Source organism: Panicum virgatum, chromosome 5N (genome assembly GCF_016808335.1).
Source record: "Panicum virgatum strain AP13 chromosome 5N, P.virgatum_v5, whole genome shotgun sequence".
In the NCBI taxonomy this organism is placed as follows: domain Eukaryota; kingdom Viridiplantae; phylum Streptophyta; class Magnoliopsida; order Poales; family Poaceae; genus Panicum; species Panicum virgatum.
Genome location: NC_053149.1, coordinates 63,257,246 through 63,279,447, shown reverse-complemented (window position 1 = coordinate 63,279,447; position 22,202 = coordinate 63,257,246). Strand labels below are relative to the sequence as shown.

Sequence of the window (22,202 nt, the reverse complement as noted above, 5' to 3'; positions counted from 1 at the left end):
TTTTTGAAAAAATCGCAGGCCAGAAGGGGTGAGGGGCGGGCGCTAGATGCAAATTTCATCCGATCGGTGCCCTCGGATGGGGATTCGGTGGCCTCTGTTCAAGTTTCCAAAATTTGCACAAGATCTTTGGCTTCCATAGAATATGGTGCCATGTTATAGGAGTGTCATGAATATTAAATTTGCTAACATATACTCCTTCCATATTTGAATTAGTTGTCGTTTAAGACATAATTGTGCTTACCAAAGGTTGATTAATTAGAGGGTATTTTTTCTCCTGTGCCCTTATTAAATAGAGCTGCGGGTGAACATTTACAATAATCTTTCGTAGCTCGATGGGCCAGTTCTTTGCGGGCCGATGCCAGCGGGGGGCGGTTTGATTCTCCTTAAGCGGCGTGCCTCTTTTTTATTGGTGCTCGCTGGTGTGCTGGGCTGAGTCCCCAGAAGCGCTCTTTTTTCGATGGGCCCTCGTTGCGTTTAATGCTGGGCAGTTGGCTGTGGGCGCTGCTGCTAGGGTTGGCAACGGCTACCCGAAACCCGATGAGTTTTTACTCTATTAGGGTACGGGTTTGGGTCACTTATTCGACCCGCGGGTCTATTAATGGGCGAAAAGTTAGACCCATCGGGTTTGCGGGCACGGGTTTGGGATCGTAAAACCCGAACCCGTGAACCCGTGGGTCTTTTTTTACCCGAGCCAATAGTTATATGAGCCTGTACATCAACCCATTTTGCAGCCCAATACAGCCTGGCCCAATATAGAGAGTATATAACACACACTAGCCATCCCAAACCCTAAACCTAATCCATTCGCTCCCCACCCATCCCCAGCCCCCAGGCAGTTGCGGCGGCGGCGGCGCCCCACTGGCCGGCTGCGGGCTGCCCCCTCCCAGCCTCCCTCCTCGCTCGCGTGCATCTGCACGCTGCTGCTATAGGCAGGAGTCCGTACTAGTAGCAAGCAGCAGCACTAGCTACCCTGCCTCTCTGAACTCTGAAGACGTCCCAGGCTCCCGGCTTTGCATCTCAGGACCGCAGGAAGCTGCGCCCCGCCTTCTCTAGCATCGGCATCAGATCGCAGCTCCAGCCACTCGCATCTCACTGTGCGCCACCCGCTCGCAGACCCTCCGTCCCTCCCTCTGCAATAGCTCTCAAGTCGCAAGATGGCGCTTCTCTCCGGCTCCAACGAAGATAGCCGGTGAACTTCTACTCCACGGCTTGTCTCCATTAACCTTTTTTGCAGCTTGATCTACTGACCCCCGCCGTCCCGAAGGGACGCCGCTGCCACTGACCACCGCGTCGAGCCGGAGGCCAAGGACAAGGACAAAGACACCAGCAAAGGTGACTCGCCGCCCCGGGCTGCCACTCCATCGCTTCCCCCTTCTGCTTCCTCCACCTGCGCCTCCATCCCAAGCTGCTATCATCGACGGCCCCTCCGATCCGAAGCCACGCGTACGCGTTCCTGGGGGTGCTGCTGCTGCGAAGAACAGGCGCGTGTGTGCTGTTAAGACGTCGTCTGCTGCGCCGACAGGAGTACAACGGCCTCCCGTGTCTCCTACTTTGCCGGCAGCCTGCAATATTGTGCGTTCTTTGAGAGTAAGCAAAAGAACTCGTGACCTTTCAATTTATTTTAGGTGAACTTGGAATTTGAGGAGATGTTCAAGAGTTCCAGGTGGTGGTTCCCCTTTTGGTGCAAAAACAAGTCTTCAAGGAACAACTGATGAATTGATGTGCCTATTTTGGTTATTATTATTTGTCAATTGTGAACTTGGATGGAACTTGTATCTGGCTCATTTTGATTACTGTGATGTTTATGTGGCCTGGACGGGTGGTGGTTAACTGGCTGGTGACCTTTTGGTAGTTGGTACTAGTGGACTAGTGGTGACCTTCATGAGTTGAAGTGTTGAACTTGGTAATTCTAGCATTTGGTTATGTATTTCACTTATGTATGAACTAATGCCATTGGCAAGTACTCTTGTCTAGTATGACTAGGCTTTATGGTTGGGGAACGATGACCTATCAATTTGTCGTTCCTATTATTTTCATCACTTTTTCATGTACTGTGCTGCATCGGCCCTTCAATAGCATGCTGTCTGCAGCTGTGGCTAATGCTGGTTAATGGGCACGGGCGACCCGTGGGCGACCCGAGACCCGAACGGGTACGGGTCTGGGCTTCAAAATGAACCCGTGGCGGGCATGGGTTTTTTAGCGGGTTTGATTCTAGCGTCGCGGGTACGGGTTTGGGCGGGCAAAACCCGACGGGTCTGTGCCCGTTGCCAACCCTAGCTGCTGCTCATGTCCAGGGGCAAATGCGTTCAGGTTTGCCATCTCCCACCTTCCTCAACAATCTTTGCGAAAACAGGCTACATGACCGACCAGAACGACAACTATTTAAGTATGGAGGGAGAGAGGAGTGTCGTAAAATATGAAAGGAGTGTCATTACTATGACACTCTATTGCCACAGTTTTCAAGTTTTCAGTCTTGATAATTGTGTCAATGACACTCCCACTGACACTGGCCTAGGCCAGTCTCAGTGAGAGGGTTATAGGAGTGTCATGGACATTAAATTTGCTAGTATGTACCAATAGTATGAGGAGAGATAAACAAACTGATCATAGATCAGTTGGTTTGATCCCTTGTGGTGGAACCCACCCACCCGGGTTCATGTCCTCGACTTGGCACGGGTGCTCGCACTTTCCTGGATTTATTCCAGGATTTTCCGGCGTTATGCGTTAAGTGGTAAGCGACGTTCCCGTCGACAACGAGGCGCCAATGGTGACTTCGGGAATCTTCAGATTTGCCGGTCCAGTCCTTCGGATGTGCTCATAGGGGTAGGGTTTGCGTACGTGTGTTCATAGGGGTGAGTGTGCGTGCGTGTTGTGAGCGTCTGCGTTGTACTGTACTAAAAAAAGTACAAGAAGAGAGAAAACAAGAGTGCTATGAAATGTGAGATGAGTGTCATCACCATGACCCTCTATTGGCATAGTTATCAAGTTTCCAGTTTTGCTAACTGTGTCGATGACAATTTCATTGAGACTAGCCTAACAGCAGGTTTAATGATTTCGCTAGCTCGACGGCGTCTCGTGGTCCAGCGCACACAAGCTGCTGAGTTGGTGCTGGCAGACTTCACATTCTTAAATGCTCAACGCATGACGTGCACGAATGGAAGGAGAGAGATCAGTCCAATTAATGCTTTTGCCCGCTCTCGCCGGCGTCTCCCGACCCGAATCGCAAGTTTTCTTCTCTCTCATCATTTCTCTGTCCGTCAGCTATGAAAATTATGACGTGTACATACATTTCGCCCGCTGACGTGGCTTCATTATACTTGCTCTAAGAACCTGACTGCTTCTCCTTTTTTAAATAACAAAGCGGCGCTCCGCAATCCCTTCAAAAAAATAATAAATCGGCTGCTTGTCCCTGCTCCTCCGATTCACTGTTTTTAAGCTGATTACCATGCGTACAGTGTGCAGACACGATCAATACGAGAGTATGGGATCTTCATGACGGGGAATGGATGTGAATTCCAGTGTCATCTGTCCCGGAGTGGCGAAAAGTATTTTTCGGTCGTCCAAAAACTTAACGGCGCTGCTAGCGCCCGGACGTCCAAGAGGAACATCTTCCATCGGACGGTCCATGCAACATTCAAAAATATCGTCTGCAACATAGAAAACTCACCATATGCGACATCAAAAATCAGCATTTGAAACATCAAAAGCAAGTCGAAAAAAATTGTTATCCATCCATATATGATGAGAAAAAAACCCGCCGCAACATATGTCTCATATTGCATGGAACATTCAAATCTCTCGTTGAAGATGCAACATCCACATAAAACACTTGCAACACGCGTGTAAAATATATGCAACATCATAATACCTAGATATACTTTTGTAACATTCACATGAAACAGTTGCAATATGTTTTTGAACATCTGAAACACTTGAAACATATACTTGCAACATGCGCACTGTCAAGTTCCTCCGTGATGTCTTCTACCTCTGGACCTCCATGATCTCGACCTCCATGCCCACGCTTGCGCCATGGTCGCTGCCTGCACGAACTCCGCCTGCGCATGTGCCGGCCACGCGAGCTCCAACCGCACCCCGCCGCGCCGCTCCGATCCCGCACGCGTGCAGCTCCAGCCGCACCCCGCCGCGCCGGCGAGCTGCTGCCCCCGCAGCTCCTCCACCTCCACCTGCGCCCCGCCACGCCGTCGTCTGGGGTAGAAGAGAACACTGGGATGAGCAGAGGGAGGAGCGCATGGAATGGGGAAGGATCGAGACGAGCGGAGCGGCATGGATGATCTGTGCGGGATGGAGCAGGGGCGCTGGGGGATGGAAGCAGGGCCGGCGGGGGAAGCGGAGTCGCCAGTGTGAGTCCGAGGGGCAATCGAGGAAGGGAAGGGGTCATGGGCTGATGGCAGATGGGGGAAATGATAGAAGGGGTGCGTCCGATCGTCCGGACGGCCGGGCCCTAGCATTTTCCAAAACCTAAACCTCACATGCCGCATCCTCGTTGCCCATAAAACGGCAGTCGTGCCTCCACGGTATCCACTTATCCAGAGGTTTTGGTGCTAGATTTGGTGAACCCTTGGAGCTACACTAAATACATGCATTCGTCTCCATCACAAGATTTTTCACAGAACTTTATTCTATAAACTAATAATTCTCGTAGAATTAGAACTAAAATGCGTTCTAGAGAATTATAGGAATTAGATTTTTAACTAACTTTTCTAGAATTGCATGTTTGCCATCAAATAGAATAGATATCTATATTCAAAGATATCTATATTCAAATACTAGTACAACAGAGTCTTTTACAAAGCAGTTCAAGCCCTTATTTGGAATGCAAGAAAATATTTCAATTCCACGGAGTTCTTTCATCAAGATCATTGAGAAGACATTACTAAGACCACATTTCGAAATTGTGCTCAGAAAATTATCTTTCACACGAAAATGACATATCTTGCTAAGGGTTATGACGACTCCAAAGAGTCGCATGATCGATTTTTTTTAAAAAAAATGGTAATGTAGAAATAACCAAAGAGTTGCAAATATATAAAGGATAAACTTCCATGGAAGACCTTTCCATCTTTTTGTGAGCATTATTGTCAGTTGTTTGGCTTTTCCGGGTCGTTTTTCTTGGCGTATGGATCGGTGTAGCGGTTCCCTTTTTGGTAGTTTGGGAAGGCCGTACCCTCTTTTTTTCAGTTTTAATGTGTAACCGATAACCCGACAATATAACGGTACGTTTTTCCATAAAAGTTGGATGGTTCTTTTTCAAAAACACGGGCCGCACATGTAAACTTTTTGATTTTGTGTGGGAGGGAATCAAAATTTGTCTTGGTGTATGGATCGGTGTAGCGGTTTTGTTTTTGGTAGCTTGGGGAGGCCGTACCCTCTTTTTTTCAACTTTAATGTGTAACCGATAACTCGACAATATAACGGTATCTAACTCTTACGCTTTTCCATAAAAGCTGGATGGTTCTTTTTCAAAAACACGGGCCGCGCGTGTAAATTTTTTGGTTTTGTGTGAGAGGGGATCAAAACTTTTCGTGGTTTTATGGATCAGTGTAGCAGTTCCCTTTTTCGTAGCTTGGGGAGGCCGTACCATCTGTTTTTCCAGCTTTAATGTGTATAACCGATAACCCGACAATATAATGGTATCTAACTCATATGGTTTTCCATAAACGCTAGATGATTCTTTTTCGAAAACACGGGGCGCACATGTAAACTTTTTGATTTTTGTGTGGGAGGGGATCAAAAACTTTAACAGAAACCATATAAGGAATGGCAATTTAACCACATAACAGCTATTTGTGAGAACGATCATGCGTACTATACCGTTAAGTTGAGTCTCTATAGTGCTATTGTCAAAGTTTATAATCTACCCTAAAAGTGTGTAAAACTGGGGCCTCCACAATTGGGGCTCCTAGGCGGCTAAATAGGATATATGGATCATTCTCACGCTAGGACACTAGCACCACGTGCCTAACTAAAGTTCCCTAGGAAGGTCGAGCAGAATTGGCGAGACGTAGTTTTCAAAATGGTGAGACTAGTTTGCCTAACCCGCTATCGGCGAGCGAGGAACAGCTAGCGTCTGTGCCATCATCCAACATAAGCCGATGTCTTTCTTTGTTTCGAAGCATGCACACATCTCTCCATCTCGTGCACAATGCAAATACGTTACGGTCGAAAAGGAATCCGACGGAGCAACGCACATCAGTCTGCTCTTATTTAGCAAAAGCTGTAGAGCGCCAGCAGCAAGCTGGCTAGCTAGCGCGAGCGATCGACCGCGTTCGACTGGCGCGCGTCCTGGCGAGGGTTCGACTGCTAGCTACTACCACCATGGCACCATTGCCAAAACTGGCCGGGCACGCGAAATCCCCGTACAAGCGAAGCGCACAAGCAAAGAATTTCCTTTCATTCCCGAGGCGCGCGCGGCGCGTCGAGCCATCGAGCACGACACTCGCCGCCGTCTCCGATCCGTCTCCCCCGTCCAACGAGCGCATGCGCTCGCCGGCGCCGCTGCCTGCCTGCGTGCGCAGCAGCCGCGGCCGGGCCGGCCGCCATTGTTTTCAGTGCCCTCATCACTGCTCGTTTCACGACGGGGACTTTGTTCGGAGCCGATCGACACGGGCCATGCACGCCTGCACCGTGCACCGTTAATTACACATGCTCCCCTTGCTGTGTGCCAGGCTAGGGTTACCAGTTAAAAGCTGGGAAACGTATACGCTCCGCTCGGCCCGTGGTGGCTATGGCCGCGCGGCGCGCGGCGTGCACGCTTCCGTTCCGTGCACCGCCAGCCGGTCACACGACACTACCTGTCCACCCTGACCCCGCGCGCATCGCCGCGCCGTGCGCCACCGCCCACGCACCGGGCGGAGCGGCCGGCCCGGTGCGAGTACGCCTGGGCGTGCCGCCGGTGCTTATCGCGTCATGGCCACACAGCGCGGCACCGCCAGCACGGCGCGCGTGCGGCCACACGAGAGGAGCTCCCGGCCCCACCGGCTTTGACCTGCAAGGCGACAGCCCACACCGGAACGCGGGCGCCGTTACAGCGCACGAGCACGCGCTCCGGCACACCCTCCCCCTCGCGCTCTCACACTCTCATGCACGCTTTAAAACCCCCCGCGCACCCCACGCAGCGCGGCCGCGCACACTCCTCCTCCTCCCCGAGAGCCGGCAGGTCTAGAGAGACAGAGCGAGATAGAGATCCCTGGAGATGGAGGCGCCACAGCAAGGCGGCGGCGCCCTCGGCCTGGAGGGCCCCGGCGGCGCGGGCGCGGGCGCGCCGCTCTCGCCGCCGCTGTCCCCGGCCTCCACGGCGGCGGCGGCGCTGGCGAACTCGAGGTGGAACCCGACCAAGGAGCAGGTGGCCGTGCTGGAGGGGTTGTACGAGCACGGCCTGCGCACCCCCAGCGCGGAGCAGATCAAGCAGATCGCGGCCAGGCTGCTCGAGCACGGCCACATCGAGGGCAAGAACGTGTTCTACTGGTTCCAGAACCACAAGGCCCGCCAGCGCCAGAAGCAGAAGCAGGACAGCTTCGCCTACTTCACCAGGCTCCTCCGCCGCCCGCCGCCGCTGCCCATGCTCGTCAGGCCCCCCGGCCCGCCGTTCCCTCACGGCCGCCTCCCCGTCCCGGCGGCGCCCGCGATGGCGACGATGGCCCCGCCGCCGCCCGCTGCTGCTGCTGCATGCAACACCAGCACCGCCGGTAACACGCATGGTACGTGACACATCTTCATCACCTCATGATTGATCTCTGCACTTCGATCCGATGATCGATCGATCTATTCGATTATTGCCTGAATGCTCGTGAGTTTTCGCAGTAGCTTTTTACCCGTCGAGTTTAGGATAACAAAGGCTAGCTTGACGTTTCTCTCACCCCCGATCAGGGTTAACCATTTCGTTTTCGTTGCAAATCCCGGTGTTTAGCGGAAACGAAATTTCGTTCCGAAATTTCGGTAAATTTCGGCGAATTTCGGTGAATTTCGGCCGAATTTTTTTGAATTTTGAATTTTCAAACGAAATTTTCCGAAAAATACCGAAATTTTTTTCCCGGTAACTAGCGAAAACGAAATTTTTCGCCGAATTTCGGCGAAATTTCGCCGAAATTTCAAACCCTGCCCCCGATTCATGGCTTTCACGCGAGAGTGGGGGGTCAACGCTGACGTGGTTGCGTCACCACTGCTTCGCACCATGCTTACACCAACAGCATTCCTTTTTCCGGCTCTTTCCTCGTCAAAGGTTCGGGAGCCTGCGCGGGCCGCATGACAGACCGGGGCAACTGACGTGCATGCTCCTGTGTGGGCCTACAAGTGCAGCGGTGCAGCAGCACGATGCAAACAAATAAAGGTCTAGCCACTGTGTACATGCCTTTCACTCTATCGTGTGCTGATCCACGGTGTGCACGCGTTGCATGCACGCGCACGCTTGCCTCTTGTGCTCACAAGTCACAACAGCCGTGCACGTGACCTGTGACCCTGTGCGTCCATGCTCGCAGTGTTAACGTTCCAGCTCCCTGGTGGTGTTCTCTTGCCAGCTTGCTCGTTTCCTCCCTCTCTCGTAGGATAGGACCTGTCCCTTCGTTTCTCCTCGCGATCTGAGCAGTGCGTGGTCAGCGGAGCAGATCTGCAGAGCGAACCCTCGTAGTCACGCGATTTAACGCTGCCGGCCTGCCTGCCTATGGTAGCTTCCGCTGCTGCCACCCTTTTGTAGCGAGCTAGTAGTAGCTCCTTTCCATCCCGTGTCCCCTCGCCTGCGCTGCGCATGCTTGCCCCAGGTTTGAAGGAACTAGTGTATGAACCCGTGCTCCTGCACGAATTAATTAGAATTAATATAAAAATAAGAGTAATAATTATAATTATCTTTCTCACGCTGTTTCTCATCTCATCTATTAAATATTCTAGCACATATTCTAAAATATATATTTATTATTATCTAGTTACAATAGATCGATTTTATTTTGCATCACATCTCCATAAGTATTCGATATATATTTAGTTGAACTATTTGTTTATGAATTGGTATTCTTATCTCTTTCATCATACATGAATATATAGTGACATATATCATGGGTAGTATTTTTATATAAATAATAATATAAATAACATATTAATAATGATAGAAATAGTAATTTAAAATTTTATATTGGTGCACTTTAATATCTTATAATTGTATAATTTAGATTCAGATTTAGGAGTATTTTTAATGGTAATTTAGGAGTAATTTCTTTTGTAATAATAATGACATAATTGGATAATTTATATGCAAATTTAGGGGGATATTTGTATTATTTTTATAATGGCATGTGTGGGTAATTTACACAAAGATTAGGGGGTTACTTTAGATTTGTTTATAACGGCAGAGGTGGGTAATTTAGATACATATTTAGGGGGTTATTTTATTCTATTTTTATAATAGCAGATGTGGATAATTTATTAGAAAAGATAATAGATCTGATGGTTATTATAATTAGAGTTATTGAATTGATGGTTGGATGTTTCTAATTTTTGTGAGAATTTATAGGATTTCTTTATTTTTTTAGAGTGTCCACCTAGAATCCTAGGTGGCTTCATGTGGAGGCTCCAAAGGAGCCTCCAATTGGTAATAATAAGATTGAAGGCGTCCCTGTCCCTGTTCTAGCGCGGGCGCAGGCGCAGGCGCAGGCGCGCAGCAGCTGCCACCGAAGCGGCCAGACACGGCCTTCCACATCGTTCTCCGTGGCTGCTCCCTTTCCCAACCCATCGACGCCTGTCAGCAAAACCCGTAAGAGCAAGTATTACAATCGGCAGTAAGAAGGCTGGGATCGCCGTGGCGGAGAGAGAAACGAAGAAAGAGGCTGGCGTCTCGCCAGACGCCCGCTCAAGCCGGCTGAGACGCGCTGTGCCGCGCTGTGCCGCTCTTCTATTGGCTCAATTTGCTGCGGCAGCAATCAACACCAGCGGGGACCGCACCCTCCTGCGCGGGGAGGCGCGCGCTTGCAGCCCGCTGCAGGCTAGATTATAAAACCTGCTCTAATGCCCAGCATGCATTTCCCCGAAAAAAATGATTGTGTCTCTGCGCGTCTAGTCTCATAGTCTGTTCTGTTCATCACTTCGATCGTCTTGAAGAATTGTGCAGCATTGAATCGCCTCTCGATCGAGTCGCAAATGTGCAGGCTGGAAAGCATGGCTTCCGCTCATCGGCCAGTCAGATAGATGGCTCATTGGTTTCGTGTTGGATCGCGTTGCTTTAAAATGGCAGCAATTAAACTGTCCTTTTCTTCAGATTTTTACTGGAGCGATCAGATTTCGCTTAGTACTACCAGGCAACGATTGACATGTTTGCTTGCTAACTTTGTTGTCGAATGGATCGTTGCGCCATTGCAGCTGCAGTGATGTACAGGGCTCCATTCTACATGCCAGCTCCGCAGGCGCCAGCGGCGAGCGCCGCCTACTACCACACGGTGCAGGAGCAGCAGCAGATGCTGCTTCACCACCAGCAGCAGCAGCAGTGGCCAGTCATGTACCCGAGGATGGCGGTCGCCCAGGACAAGATGATCCCCGCCGCGGCGCCGCAGCAGCATCAGCAGCCGCCGAGCCACCCGGGCGCCGCCGTGTACCAGTCCGCCGCGGCACCGGGCAACGCGAGGTCCGCCGCTCCGCTGCACGTGGTCCACCTCCCGGCGGCTGACGCCGGGGGCCCCAGCCGCGAGACGCTGCAGCTGTTCCCGCTGCAGCCCACCTTCCTGCTGCCGGACAAGGGGCGCGCCGCCGGCACGTCGGCGTCGACGGCGTCCGCTTCGTTCTCCGTGGAGTCCGAGAGCTCGGGGAGCCCGGACTCGAACGGCGACGCGCCCGCGGTGCCCTTCTACGACTTCTTCGGCCTCCAGTCCGGAGGCCGCTGATCTGGGAGGGAGACGGTGATCGGAGCTGAGGTCGAGCGAGAGATGCTGCAGTGATGTTGGGTGGATGGAACCCGTTGCCTTTTCGTTTTAAGTTTTATCAACTACTAGCGTGCTTCATCAACTTGAAGGCTCTCTCTCTGCTGTGATGAACCTGAACAGCGCGTTTTGTTAAGTTCCGTTACTTATCTCTCTCTCTCTCTCTCTCTCTCTCTCTCTCTCTCTCTCTCTCTCTCGTGTTGAGCTCCCTTTGATTTCATGAGTCTGATATTGCTGTGAACATTGCTTCATTTTCCCTCTCGAATACGATGCCGGTCGCACCCTGCTTGCTCTTAAAAAGGAAGGCGAACTGTGGAACGATCTCAAGCCGATGCTTGGCGGCGTATCCTCCACAAACAAAAGAAAAATCCTGAGGCCCGAAATCGGAAGCCCATCAGATCCCGCATCCCACGGCCCAGTCTCGCGAACCAGCCCGTTTTTTTCATTTTTATATTTTTTAAAACATAAAATTTTAAAAATATATAGCCGTTCCCAGAAATTTCAAAAATGGACCCCGCCCCCTATCGTCCCCTGCCTGGGCGACAGGCCTTTTTTTAAAAAAAATTACGATCCGGTCCTCGGTCAGCGCGGCGCGGGGGCTCGGCGGGGGCCTGTCACCCCCCTCGGGCGACAGGCCCCCCTCTATATAAGCCCCCACCCACATTCTCCCCTCATTTGAGCCCAAAAATTCCACCAAAAATTTTTTAAAAAAAGAGAGGGGTGAGGAGAAGGGAAGCGGCGAAGCCCTGCCGGATTACGCACTTGTGATCAGCAGGTAATTATATTTGAATCCATTGATATTGTATAGCAATTTAATATAATTAGTGTTATAGTAGAACAATTTAAGTACGAGTTCAAGGCTAGAATTAATTTTTGGAAAGTGAAATATAGAATTGTAAATTTATAATGACAGTATCTTATTGATATTACAGCATAAGGCAATGGCTGCCTCCAATTCAGGAGGATTTTCATGGACCGAAGAAAAATCTAGTATAATACTTGATATCATGACACATCTTTTAATCAGTAAGAAGTTGGATCCATTAGCGGATGGTACGATAGAGATGGTGTTGTCCAAAATAGTAGAATTTAAAGATTTCACAATGTTTCGAGGTATTACAACGCAAGATGTAAAGAGGCACCTGCTAGAACGTCGGAATATATACATGAGAGTATGTGAACTAGCGAATCATCCTAATGTCATTGGATTCTTACAAAGTTCTTGTAAGATATAGATGCGGCCAGAGATGTATGAGATGCACATTAAGGTAACTCTCATTAAGTTCTAATTGCGTTCGTCATTTGGAATCTATATTATTAAAATAGTAAAATTGTTTTTTAATTATATGCTAGGATTACCCCGAGGACACAGAGTTGATTAACAAATCGATACCAAATTCCCGTAAATTGGTATGTATCTTCGGTGGACTTATGTCGCAAACTAGGCGAAGGAGGTGGAGAAGATCTTCGGGTGATAGTACTTGGCCTCCACAAGAACAGATGACCGGAGGTTCGTCAAGTCATGCTGCAGCACCTCAACCACTAAGTTGTGTTAACTGGGATGACGACATGGATGACTTCATGGCCCCCAAACCATGGCCTCCAAACCATGGCCTCCAACACATGATGTTCCTCCCCCTTACATGAACCTAGATTCAAAAAAGAGAGAAAGGGAAAGGGAAGAGGTTCGTCGAGTCATGCTACATCAACTGCAGCACCACCATCTATCAACTGGGATGACGATCTAGATGATTTCATGTCATGATCTATAATATATGATGTTTATCGGTTTAAGATGTATTCGCATTTAGTATTGTTAATGTTGTATTATGCTTGTATGTATGTCTCGTACCTAACTTGCATTCACTGGACATGTATATAATGTCGAGTTTGAATCGTAGTTAGTCCTAATAAAGCATCAAAGCATAAGCATACCATCTATCGTATGTAATGGAAAATATGAGAGTGATCAGAGACGAACATTGAAGTGTACAAATAAGCGGTCCACAGCAATCTCATTACAAATAAACATCAGAGATACAAACATCGGATATATCTAACCACCCCTAGGGCGTCGGACCCTCTTAGCGCTCTGCTGGACACAGACATGGCCCTCGGAGTAGGTGTGACGATCCGGAGACCTCACCTGTCGCTCAGGACGCAAAAGGGGCTGCGGTGTATGCTGCTGAGAGATGCCAAGTGATGCTCCTCTTAGCTGTGAATACCCCAAGACATCGGGGTCACCGTGCGCGCCAGGTGAGTCTGGAGTCAAGCTGTCGAGTTCGTCTAAGGTGACGCCCTCGTTATCTGGAACGAACGTACTCGAAACAAACCCTGCGTAACATATAAACGTAAACCAACATATGTTGCGTGGTAAATTACTGAGTGTATTGAGAGAGTGTTTTGTACCAGGTCGAAAGGAAGAAGAAGGTCCGGCGCCCGCATCGGGGTAGAATCCTACGCATAAAATACGGATGTTAGCGTACACTCGTGTCTTTCGTCATGACATGTAGAAACCGAAATACTAAACATAAACTAACCTGTGTAGGCCGGTATCTGTGGCCCTGGTACCATCCCTGGATACGGTCCGCCAACTGGTGGTGCCCCTCTAAACATTCCAGTATGGCTGAACGCAGTAGCTGGATCGTATCCTATTTGTGATATTAGTAAATATGTAACAACACTTGATCTAATTATAAAGAGATATCTATGTTACCTGCAGTTGTGTAGTACTGAAACGTCGGCCGGTGCACGGTCGCCGGACACGGGAACGACGATGAGGCCTGGGACCTCCCGTGGCTGTCTTCATACTGCACACGGCTTCCCAAGTTGTGCAGCACTGAACGCAACTGATCACGCTGTCTCGACCATGCCTCTGTCTGCTCAAATTGGGTCATTGGGGATCCGGCACGTACCCTCGTCAGGTAAGTCGAGCAGTCCGTCTCCATCATGTTGCAAAGGCGAAACTGCATCCATTGAGTAAAGGAACAGTTAGTAACACATGAATTATCTTATGAATATATATATATATATATATATATATATATATATATATATATATATATATATATATATGCAAATATGATCAAGAGACTCACCGCGCCAGCTAGTGCCTCCACGTGGTGCCGGGCATAGCCATCCTGAGGCCTTGCCTGGTGTGCCTGCGGGTGAGTGTCAACATAGACCAGACGAGCCCGAGTCTGGGGTAAGTACCAGGTGAGGTAAGCCCTAAAGGAGCTGTCGGTGTGTGGTCCTGTTGGATGGACCAAGTGCTCGTTTGCCTGTTCCCATTGGTCCACCCACGGCTGCATCTTGGTGAGCCAATCAGCAGAGCACGGCAAGCCATTTCTTGACAACCTACAAATGTGGACCACGAAGAATCGTTAGATTCGACATGAATGTATGAGCCAAGTTCATTCATAATTACCTGTGGTTCTGGCAACTGACACGCTCCAACGCGGTGGGCACCGGAAACTCCTGGCGCTGCCCAAACTGTCTCCTGACTCTCCAGGGGCAATATGCCTCAATCGCGATGTCGTAAACCAGGACGGCTGTAGTAAGCCACAGGCTCGCATTCGCAGAGCAGTGCGAAGACAGACCTGATGGTGCACGGGTAGCCACAGCCTCTGGGCTGTAATGTTCCCAGACAACGTCCTCGGGCGTCAGCATGTCGAACTCCAAAACAAACTCAGGAAATGCGCGTCTAACCTGCGCATGCGCCCAGGACCTCTGCAGTCCGAATAAGTAAAATTAAAAGTGCGCTAATGCATCGCGTAACAATGAATAACAAAATTAGATTTGTTGCGAACATACCTAACGCCAGATCTAGAGAGTTCCCATAGTGGGCCTGTCGTCCTCCTCGTCGCCGTACATGGCCTCGTGGTAAGGCTCGTGGCTGAGGATGGGCCGACCAACGGCTAGCCTATCGTATGACCAAAGTTGCAGCAGTAGTGGGTACCCCACCAGGATAGCGTTCCCATGTGTCTTCCTGCAGCCGTCGCAGAGTCCACGGTAAGTGGCTGCAAGTACCGCCTCACCCCAACTGTAGGGCGGTACGTCCTCGTCCCCATCCGAAATCTGCCGTGCATACGGAAGGAGAATCCTATCGACCGAGTTGTCATGAGTGTTGTTGAACATGATCTAACCAAACAACCAAAGCAGGTACGCCTCCAGCGATCTGGTCACACTGTACTCGTCGGCATCCGCAGACAACAGGGTAGACTGCATAAACAATTAAGATTAATGGTTTCAACTGACAATGCAACATGTGAATTGTAATAATTAAACTTAAATATGCAATGAATACGTACTGTAAACTGTAGGAACCAGGTCTTCGAAGGACCTGCTGCTCGCGGGTACGGGTTGATCGGACCTGCTTCTTCCACGCGGTCAACCAGAGCAAAACGGGCCTCCAGGTCATCCTTCCACGAGGCCGCCACCACACGCGGACCTACAGCCTCCCCGACGATAGGGAGGTCGAGGAGGTAGGCCACATCCTGCAGCGTAGGAGTCATCTCCCCACACGGGAGGTGGAACGTGTGTGTCTCCGGCCTCTATCTGTCAACGAGCGCTGTCAGGAGGGATCGGTCGAGCTGAACAAGCCCACCCTCGACAAGACGGCCCAGAGTCAGTAGACCGGACTCACGTAACCTGCAATAAACAAAATTGTCGAAACAAAAGAATACCGACGAATATATAAGTGATAAACAATAATATTTCATTACATACCTGTCAACCCAATCGTGGTGTATAGAGATCGCTTCCCTAGGTGGACGAGGACGTAGCACATCTAGGGCTCGGTGCTCAACTGCTGCAAAAAAGACATGTGGCTTGAGTGGATAACTGGGTCTAGCAAGGAGTCTATCTTCATACCTGCATTCAAAAATATATGAGAACACATAGGTACATATATGTTCCATACAAATTGGATGCACGATATTTATACATTACAGATAGGTTCGATACAAACTGGACGCACGATTACTACATATTACAGATAGGTTCGATACAAACTGGACGCATGATATTTATACATTACAGATATGTTCCATACAAACTGGACGCACGATTACTACATATTACAGATAGGTTCGATACAAACTCCACGCACGATTAGTATATAGGTACAAACTGCACACTGGTGGATCATGACACCGAGTGCCTTCCACGAGCAATTCTCACAGATGGTCGTCTGAACGTAGGAGGTGCTCCATCTCTGGGATTTCCGGAATGACCGACGTCAGCAGCATCGTGAAGTGCATTCTGAGGACACTTCTTGTAGTTGTGACCCAATGCTCCACATTGGCTGCAACGTTTTTGTGCCTTGCTTGCTTCGGACTCGTCCATACCATTCCGAATATGACCTGTCTGATGGCGGCCTTTGCCTTTCTTAGTGGTTGGATCAAGAATAAGCATCTTATCCTCATTATCCTGAATGAAAGGTCCCACTATTCCAATCCCGTATACCTCATGTCTCCAGGTGGATACAACTGCTTTCTTGCTGAAGTAAGGTGAAACAAATACTCCTGGCTGCAACCCAGACTCTGCACATGCCGCAATGAGATGCGAGCATGGCAAATGCAATAACTTAGGCTTCATGCAGGAGCAGAAGGCTTTGCCATCTACTATAATCAAACTCTCGAGTACCACCCTATCTCTACGGATACCACGACCAGTTCTATCCTTGCATAGAACCTCAAATCTATGCTCCACTGTACCTGTCGATATGACGCGGTGTAGTTTGGCCTTTTTTATCTTCTGTTACATATATTGTGTCACTCTTGTGCAAAACTGAATTTGGGGGTTGCTGATGTTTATGCTTGCAGCCATGTAACGCTCTCTGAAATACTTCATGCACCTATACATGATGAACTCAACAATTCCCACAAGAGGAAAGGCACGACAACGCCGCATAACCATATTGAAACACTCTGCATGGTTCATTGTCTGAATACCATACCACATTCCGTTAGTATCATAAATGAATGATCATTTCTCCTTAGGTGCACCTCGAATCCAGTGTGAAAATGGCTTCTCAATTGAATTCGTAGCCTCTGCAGCCTGACTCGTGCTGGTTCCTAATGCCCTTACCTTCACTTGCTCTGCAGTCAACTGATCAAGCATCTATCATAAAGCATTGAATTTTCTCTGTTGATTTTGGATGCACAACCTCTTAAACATGTTCTTAAGATCCTTGTTCTTGAAGTGGTCATAGAAGTTTGCACCCATATGCCTAATGCACCACCTGTTGTGGACATCGTGCCATAATGGAGGCGTTGTCGCAGTTCTGTGTTGCAATTTCATTATTGATTGTAGCAGACCTGCATGCCTATCACTAATAAGACACACATCTGGACATGCAGCAACAACATGAACATTTACTCGTTCAAGGAACCAATACCAACTGTCTAAGTTCTCATTCTCAACAAATGCAAATGCGAACGGAACTATTTGGTTGTTGCAATCTACCCCGATTGCGGTGAGTATCTGACCTTTATACCTTCCAGTCAGAAATGTGCCATCAATGCAGATCACCGGAAGACAACACTGAAATGCCCTAACACAGGCACCTAGGCAAAAGAAGACTCGTTGCAGAATGCTTTGCCCCATAGTCACGGCTGGTACGAGGTATGTGTCAAAAAAGCTTACATGATTTCTAGCAGCAACCTGGGATAACATACGAGGTAGGTTATTATATGATGCCTCGTATGTGCCGAACTGCATCTCGAACACCTTTTGTTTAGCCCGCCATGCCTTCAAATAACTAATGGTGTACTGATAAGTCTGCTCAATGTGTCGAACAATCATTTTTGGCTTATAATTTAGGTTGTCCATAATCAACCCATATATTTGCTTTGCAACAAAGTCGTATGATATATTGCGATGCGAGGGCTGAACTTCTGACAGCAAACAAGTGTGCTCTGTCACACTAGAATATTTCCAGTTCGACTTCCATTTTCCCTTGAATGCATGTACTCGCCATGGACATCCATCATTCACACACTTCACCTCATATTCTTTACTGCCAGACTTCACGACTCTAAATTCTCGCTTCAATGATATTGCCCATAGTCTCACAGCATCTTTTACGGCTTCAATGTTTGGATATGTTGCACCTTGCACTACCTCATTCCCTCTGTACTCCCAATCCTGATTTCGTACGTCTTCAACGACATGATTGCCAAAACCATGCTCCTTCCACTCTTTTGTCAATGAGTACTGCTCGTCATCAGATGAGCCCTCATATTCTTCCATCTCCATTGCGGCTTGGTCTTCTGCCTCCATCTCGTCCACGATGCTATGTATCCTCTCTCCCTCATCAGCAAGGCCCTGTGGTCTGATGTTTTGGTTCTCTATCTCTTCTGACTCATCTTCCTCAACATAGTTGGTCTCTCTTCGAATACTCGGAGTTGCTTGATCTGCACCATGTCGGATTTCATTTTGTGTCTTCTCCCGAGTTTGAACAAGAATGGCCAGAGGCCACCCACGCTCTAGAGCTGCTTGCATGTACTTCTGCCAGTCATCAGTGCTGTGTATCATCATCAATTCCCATAAATCACTTTCTACTTCCCAATTAACAAGAGAATGGACGGTCATCACACGTGTCTCCGGATCAACACGGAACCCACGCTGCAGCCACTTATATATGGAACCAAAACTCCTCTCCAGAGATTTATCTATGGCGCTAGATGTGCACTTAAAGTCAGAAATGTCTACTCCATTTGGCCCATACAAAACATTGTAGTCACCAAAAAATACTTGAAACTGCATCTTGCTCGACATATCTGTATATCACAGAATACTTATTGAGTTATACTCTTTACTTCACTACCTTGTTCAATAATCCGTAAAAACTAAGTATGTATTTCAACTACAACATTTAAGTATTCATAACTACACGATGACACTCAAATTCTATACTGCATATGCGAAATTCTATTCTAAATCGTAATTAATTTATAAACACGTCTCTAATAGTACTGTAATTGTAATAATAAACGCGTAGTCTTAATTTCCTAAACTAATAATAAACGCGTATCCTTAAACTCCTACTTAAATTGGTTCTACTATAGCACTAATTAAATTTAATACTCTATAATATCAATGGAAAAATATATAAGTTAAATATAATTACCTGCAGATCACAAGTGCGCAATCCGACAGGGCTTCGTCGCTTCCCTTCTCCTTACCCCTCTCTTTTTTTCTGGATTTTCGGTGTAATTTTTGGGCTCAAATGATGAGGGAATGTGGGTGGGAGGCTTATATAGAGGGGGGACCCTGTCGCCCGAGAGGGACAACCCCCCTGTCGCCCGTTGGGGGGACCCCACCCGCCGCCGAGCCCCCGCGCCGACCCTGTCGCCCGGGGGTGACCCCCCCTCCGAGCCCCGGCGCCGCGCTGACCGACCGATGACCGGATCGTAATTTTTTTTAAAAAAAAAAGGCATGTCGCCCAAGCAGGGAACGACAGGGGCCCATTTTTGAAATTTTTTGAAATGGCCATATATTTTTAAAATTTTAATTTTTTTAAATATAAAAATGAAAAATCCTCTCCCGCCGCAGGCCAGAAGCATCGCGCGGCACGCGCCCACGGCCCCGGCCCATCAGTTCAGCAGTTTGTGCCACACTGCGCACTCGCATTAAGCCAACCTGCATTGTATTGCTCCTTGCACGATCAAATTTACGTGCGCGTCCAGCAACAAGGTCGGCGCCAAGCGCTAGCAGAATGGCTTCGAAACGAATGCCAGTTTTGCAGGTACCGTAAAAAGTTTATTCCAATCACGAACGCATCATCGATTTCCGAACCAGCCCACTAGCTTTCTTTTTCTATGAATTTTTACATCCGAGACAAGGATAATTCGCTCGGAGCCAAGAAGATTCTGGCACTGCATGGTGCGCGTACGGGCAAGGATGAAGTGGGTGAAATGGTGGTGATCTGCTACGTGCTGGACTCCCCAAGAGGCAGATTGACCCATGAAGAAGTTGTTCATGCTTGGTCCTGACCTCAAGAGGCTCCATGGGTCACGCTGCAGTTCGCGAGACGTAGTACTCCACTTACTGGCAGATATCTTAAAGTAGAGGCGGTCACAAACAAAACAATGCCATGATTGCAGGCAGGCCTTGTTGGGGATCGCCCCCACCCGAAGGTGGCGTGACCCGAAGGTCCCAAAGGTATGCCGAAGGTTCAGCGAAGATGATGAAGCATCAACCCGAAGATTCTTCGAAGATGACGAAGCATCGAAGAGTTCGTCGAGGTCCGGCGCCAGAAGGTGGTGCCCTGAATCGCCGGGATGCTTCGGGCAGCGCGGAGGCGAAAGATGATGAAGGTGAAGTCCCTTGAAGGTTGTCGAAGGTCGTCGCTAAGGGTCGTCGAACATCACGGAACCCGGAGGTTCCGAGGACTGTTCGAAGCCACACTCTCGAAGGTTACGACAAGAACCTTCAGGTGCGGCGGGCGACTCAAGAGTGGCGAACGATGAAGGCGACGCCACACGAAGCTTGTCAAAGACCGCTACCGAAGGTTCCCGAAGGGCAAAAAACACGTGATCCGGGTAAGAGTATCCAAGTCGGACTGTGCAACCTTGGGAAATTACTAAATACCCCTATTGTAACCTCTTGACCTTCGTGGGGATCGGAGGGGCATTTCCGGAAAGATGTAATAAGGTTAGGGGTATAAATACCCCCTCCCACCCAACGTTGTACGGGTTGGAACATTTTGTACGAACTATAGTGCAATTTCTACTGTGCAATTCGTGTTCTAGTGTTCTAACATTCGTCTGAAGTGTACTTTCTCTGTCTGGTGATCGGGCCGAAGATCCCAACAGGCCTCAGCTCGGTGTTTCTGCAAGAGCAAAGCCATTCAGAAACTATCGGGTTACTTAGATGCTAATCAGCGACGAGTTGTTTCTAGCCGAATTGCTAAATGAAAAGGGTACTGAAAGTAAACGCTAATGCGGAAAAGGGAAACAGCTGATGCCGAAAAAGAGCTGCATCACTTCAGAACGTGCTGTGGTTGCATTTTCCATACTTGGCGCGTCCTTCATCTACTTGTCATCACCTGGGATAAAAAAATTAAAGATGGCACTGGCACCAGCAGCCAATTTGACGCGTCGCAGCGTGAGTTGTTGCCGCCTGCCACCACCGATCGACCTGTTGTTAGCATCATCACGTGTTTGTCGATGGTTTGGAGGTCATGTCCAAAACCAAAAGAATCAAAGCCTAGGCTTCAATGCTTCTTCAATGTGGTCATGGATCTGTCGCGGAGCTTTTGGGGACGGCGATGGGAACCTAACTATCCGTAATTGCTGCCCCTGACACAAAGGATCAAAGGGACGCTAAACTAGGCAAGGGTGTGTTTAGATCCAAAAATTCCCCACAAAATCCAAACTTTCCATCACATCAAAATCACATCGAAACATTAAATATAACAAATGACATATGCATGGAGTACTAAATATAGGTAAATAAAAAAACTAATTGCATAGTTTTGATGTACGTTGCGAGACGAATCTTTTGAGCCTAGTTAGGTCATGGTAGAACAATATTTATCACAAACAAACGAAAAGTGCTACAGTGTGCTACAGTGTCCGATCCGAACACTCCCCAAAGCAGAAAGGTCCCAGCTTTCGCATCTGAAGAATTGAAGAGGGTACATGTCCACTGAATATTGGTTTACTGTTCACCGTCTGTTAGGTCATCTCTGAAGTGCCTTTGTGCTTGTGTCTTTGAGGTTGAGGGTAAGAAAGACTGAACTGAATGAGGTGCTTTTGTGCCTTTTCTGGATCAGGAGATGTATTGGACTAATAACTCGCATCAAGCCAAAAGCAACTTCCTCTTTTCATGCCACTTCTTTTGGCTAAGTCACTACATGATTTTTTCACGGCAATTTTACCAAAACACCTAACAGGATTGAAGGTGTGTTTACATGGATCTAAAAAGATCCACATCAGGAAGAGGACCGATTTTTTTTTGAAGGGGAAGAGGGCCGAGTGGACAGGTGGCCATCAGCTTTACTGAATTGCTGATAAAAGTATCCTCAGAGATTCCATCAGATCTCCATCATTTCTGGAGCTTTTGCACGCTACGACACTCCTTAAGCATGTTACCAAATTAAAGGCTACTGACTCAAGTTTGAACAAAAGATACTATAATGTTTATGTGCAATTCAGTGCTGTTTATATTCTTGTGCTTTTCTTATTACAGCAAAACCGACAGTACGCATCATTAGCATAGTTTTTCCTTGAAGCTGTCAGAAGTTAGTACTACAGAGTTGGGTATAATAAACAT

General features: G+C 48.4%; 1 protein-coding gene across 1 annotated transcript; it reads left to right on the top strand.

The window, feature by feature from the left end:
* Positions 1-7,288: 7,288 nt before the first annotated feature.
* LOC120675051 (WUSCHEL-related homeobox 5-like) lies at positions 7,289-10,914 on the top strand (the record flags this gene model as incomplete). Its single annotated transcript, XM_039956143.1, has 2 exons — positions 7,289-7,709; positions 10,366-10,914. Coding segments are annotated over 2 exons (939 nt in total), but the record flags the coding sequence as incomplete, so codon positions are not given.
* Between the last annotated feature and the right edge of the window lie 11,288 nt (positions 10,915-22,202).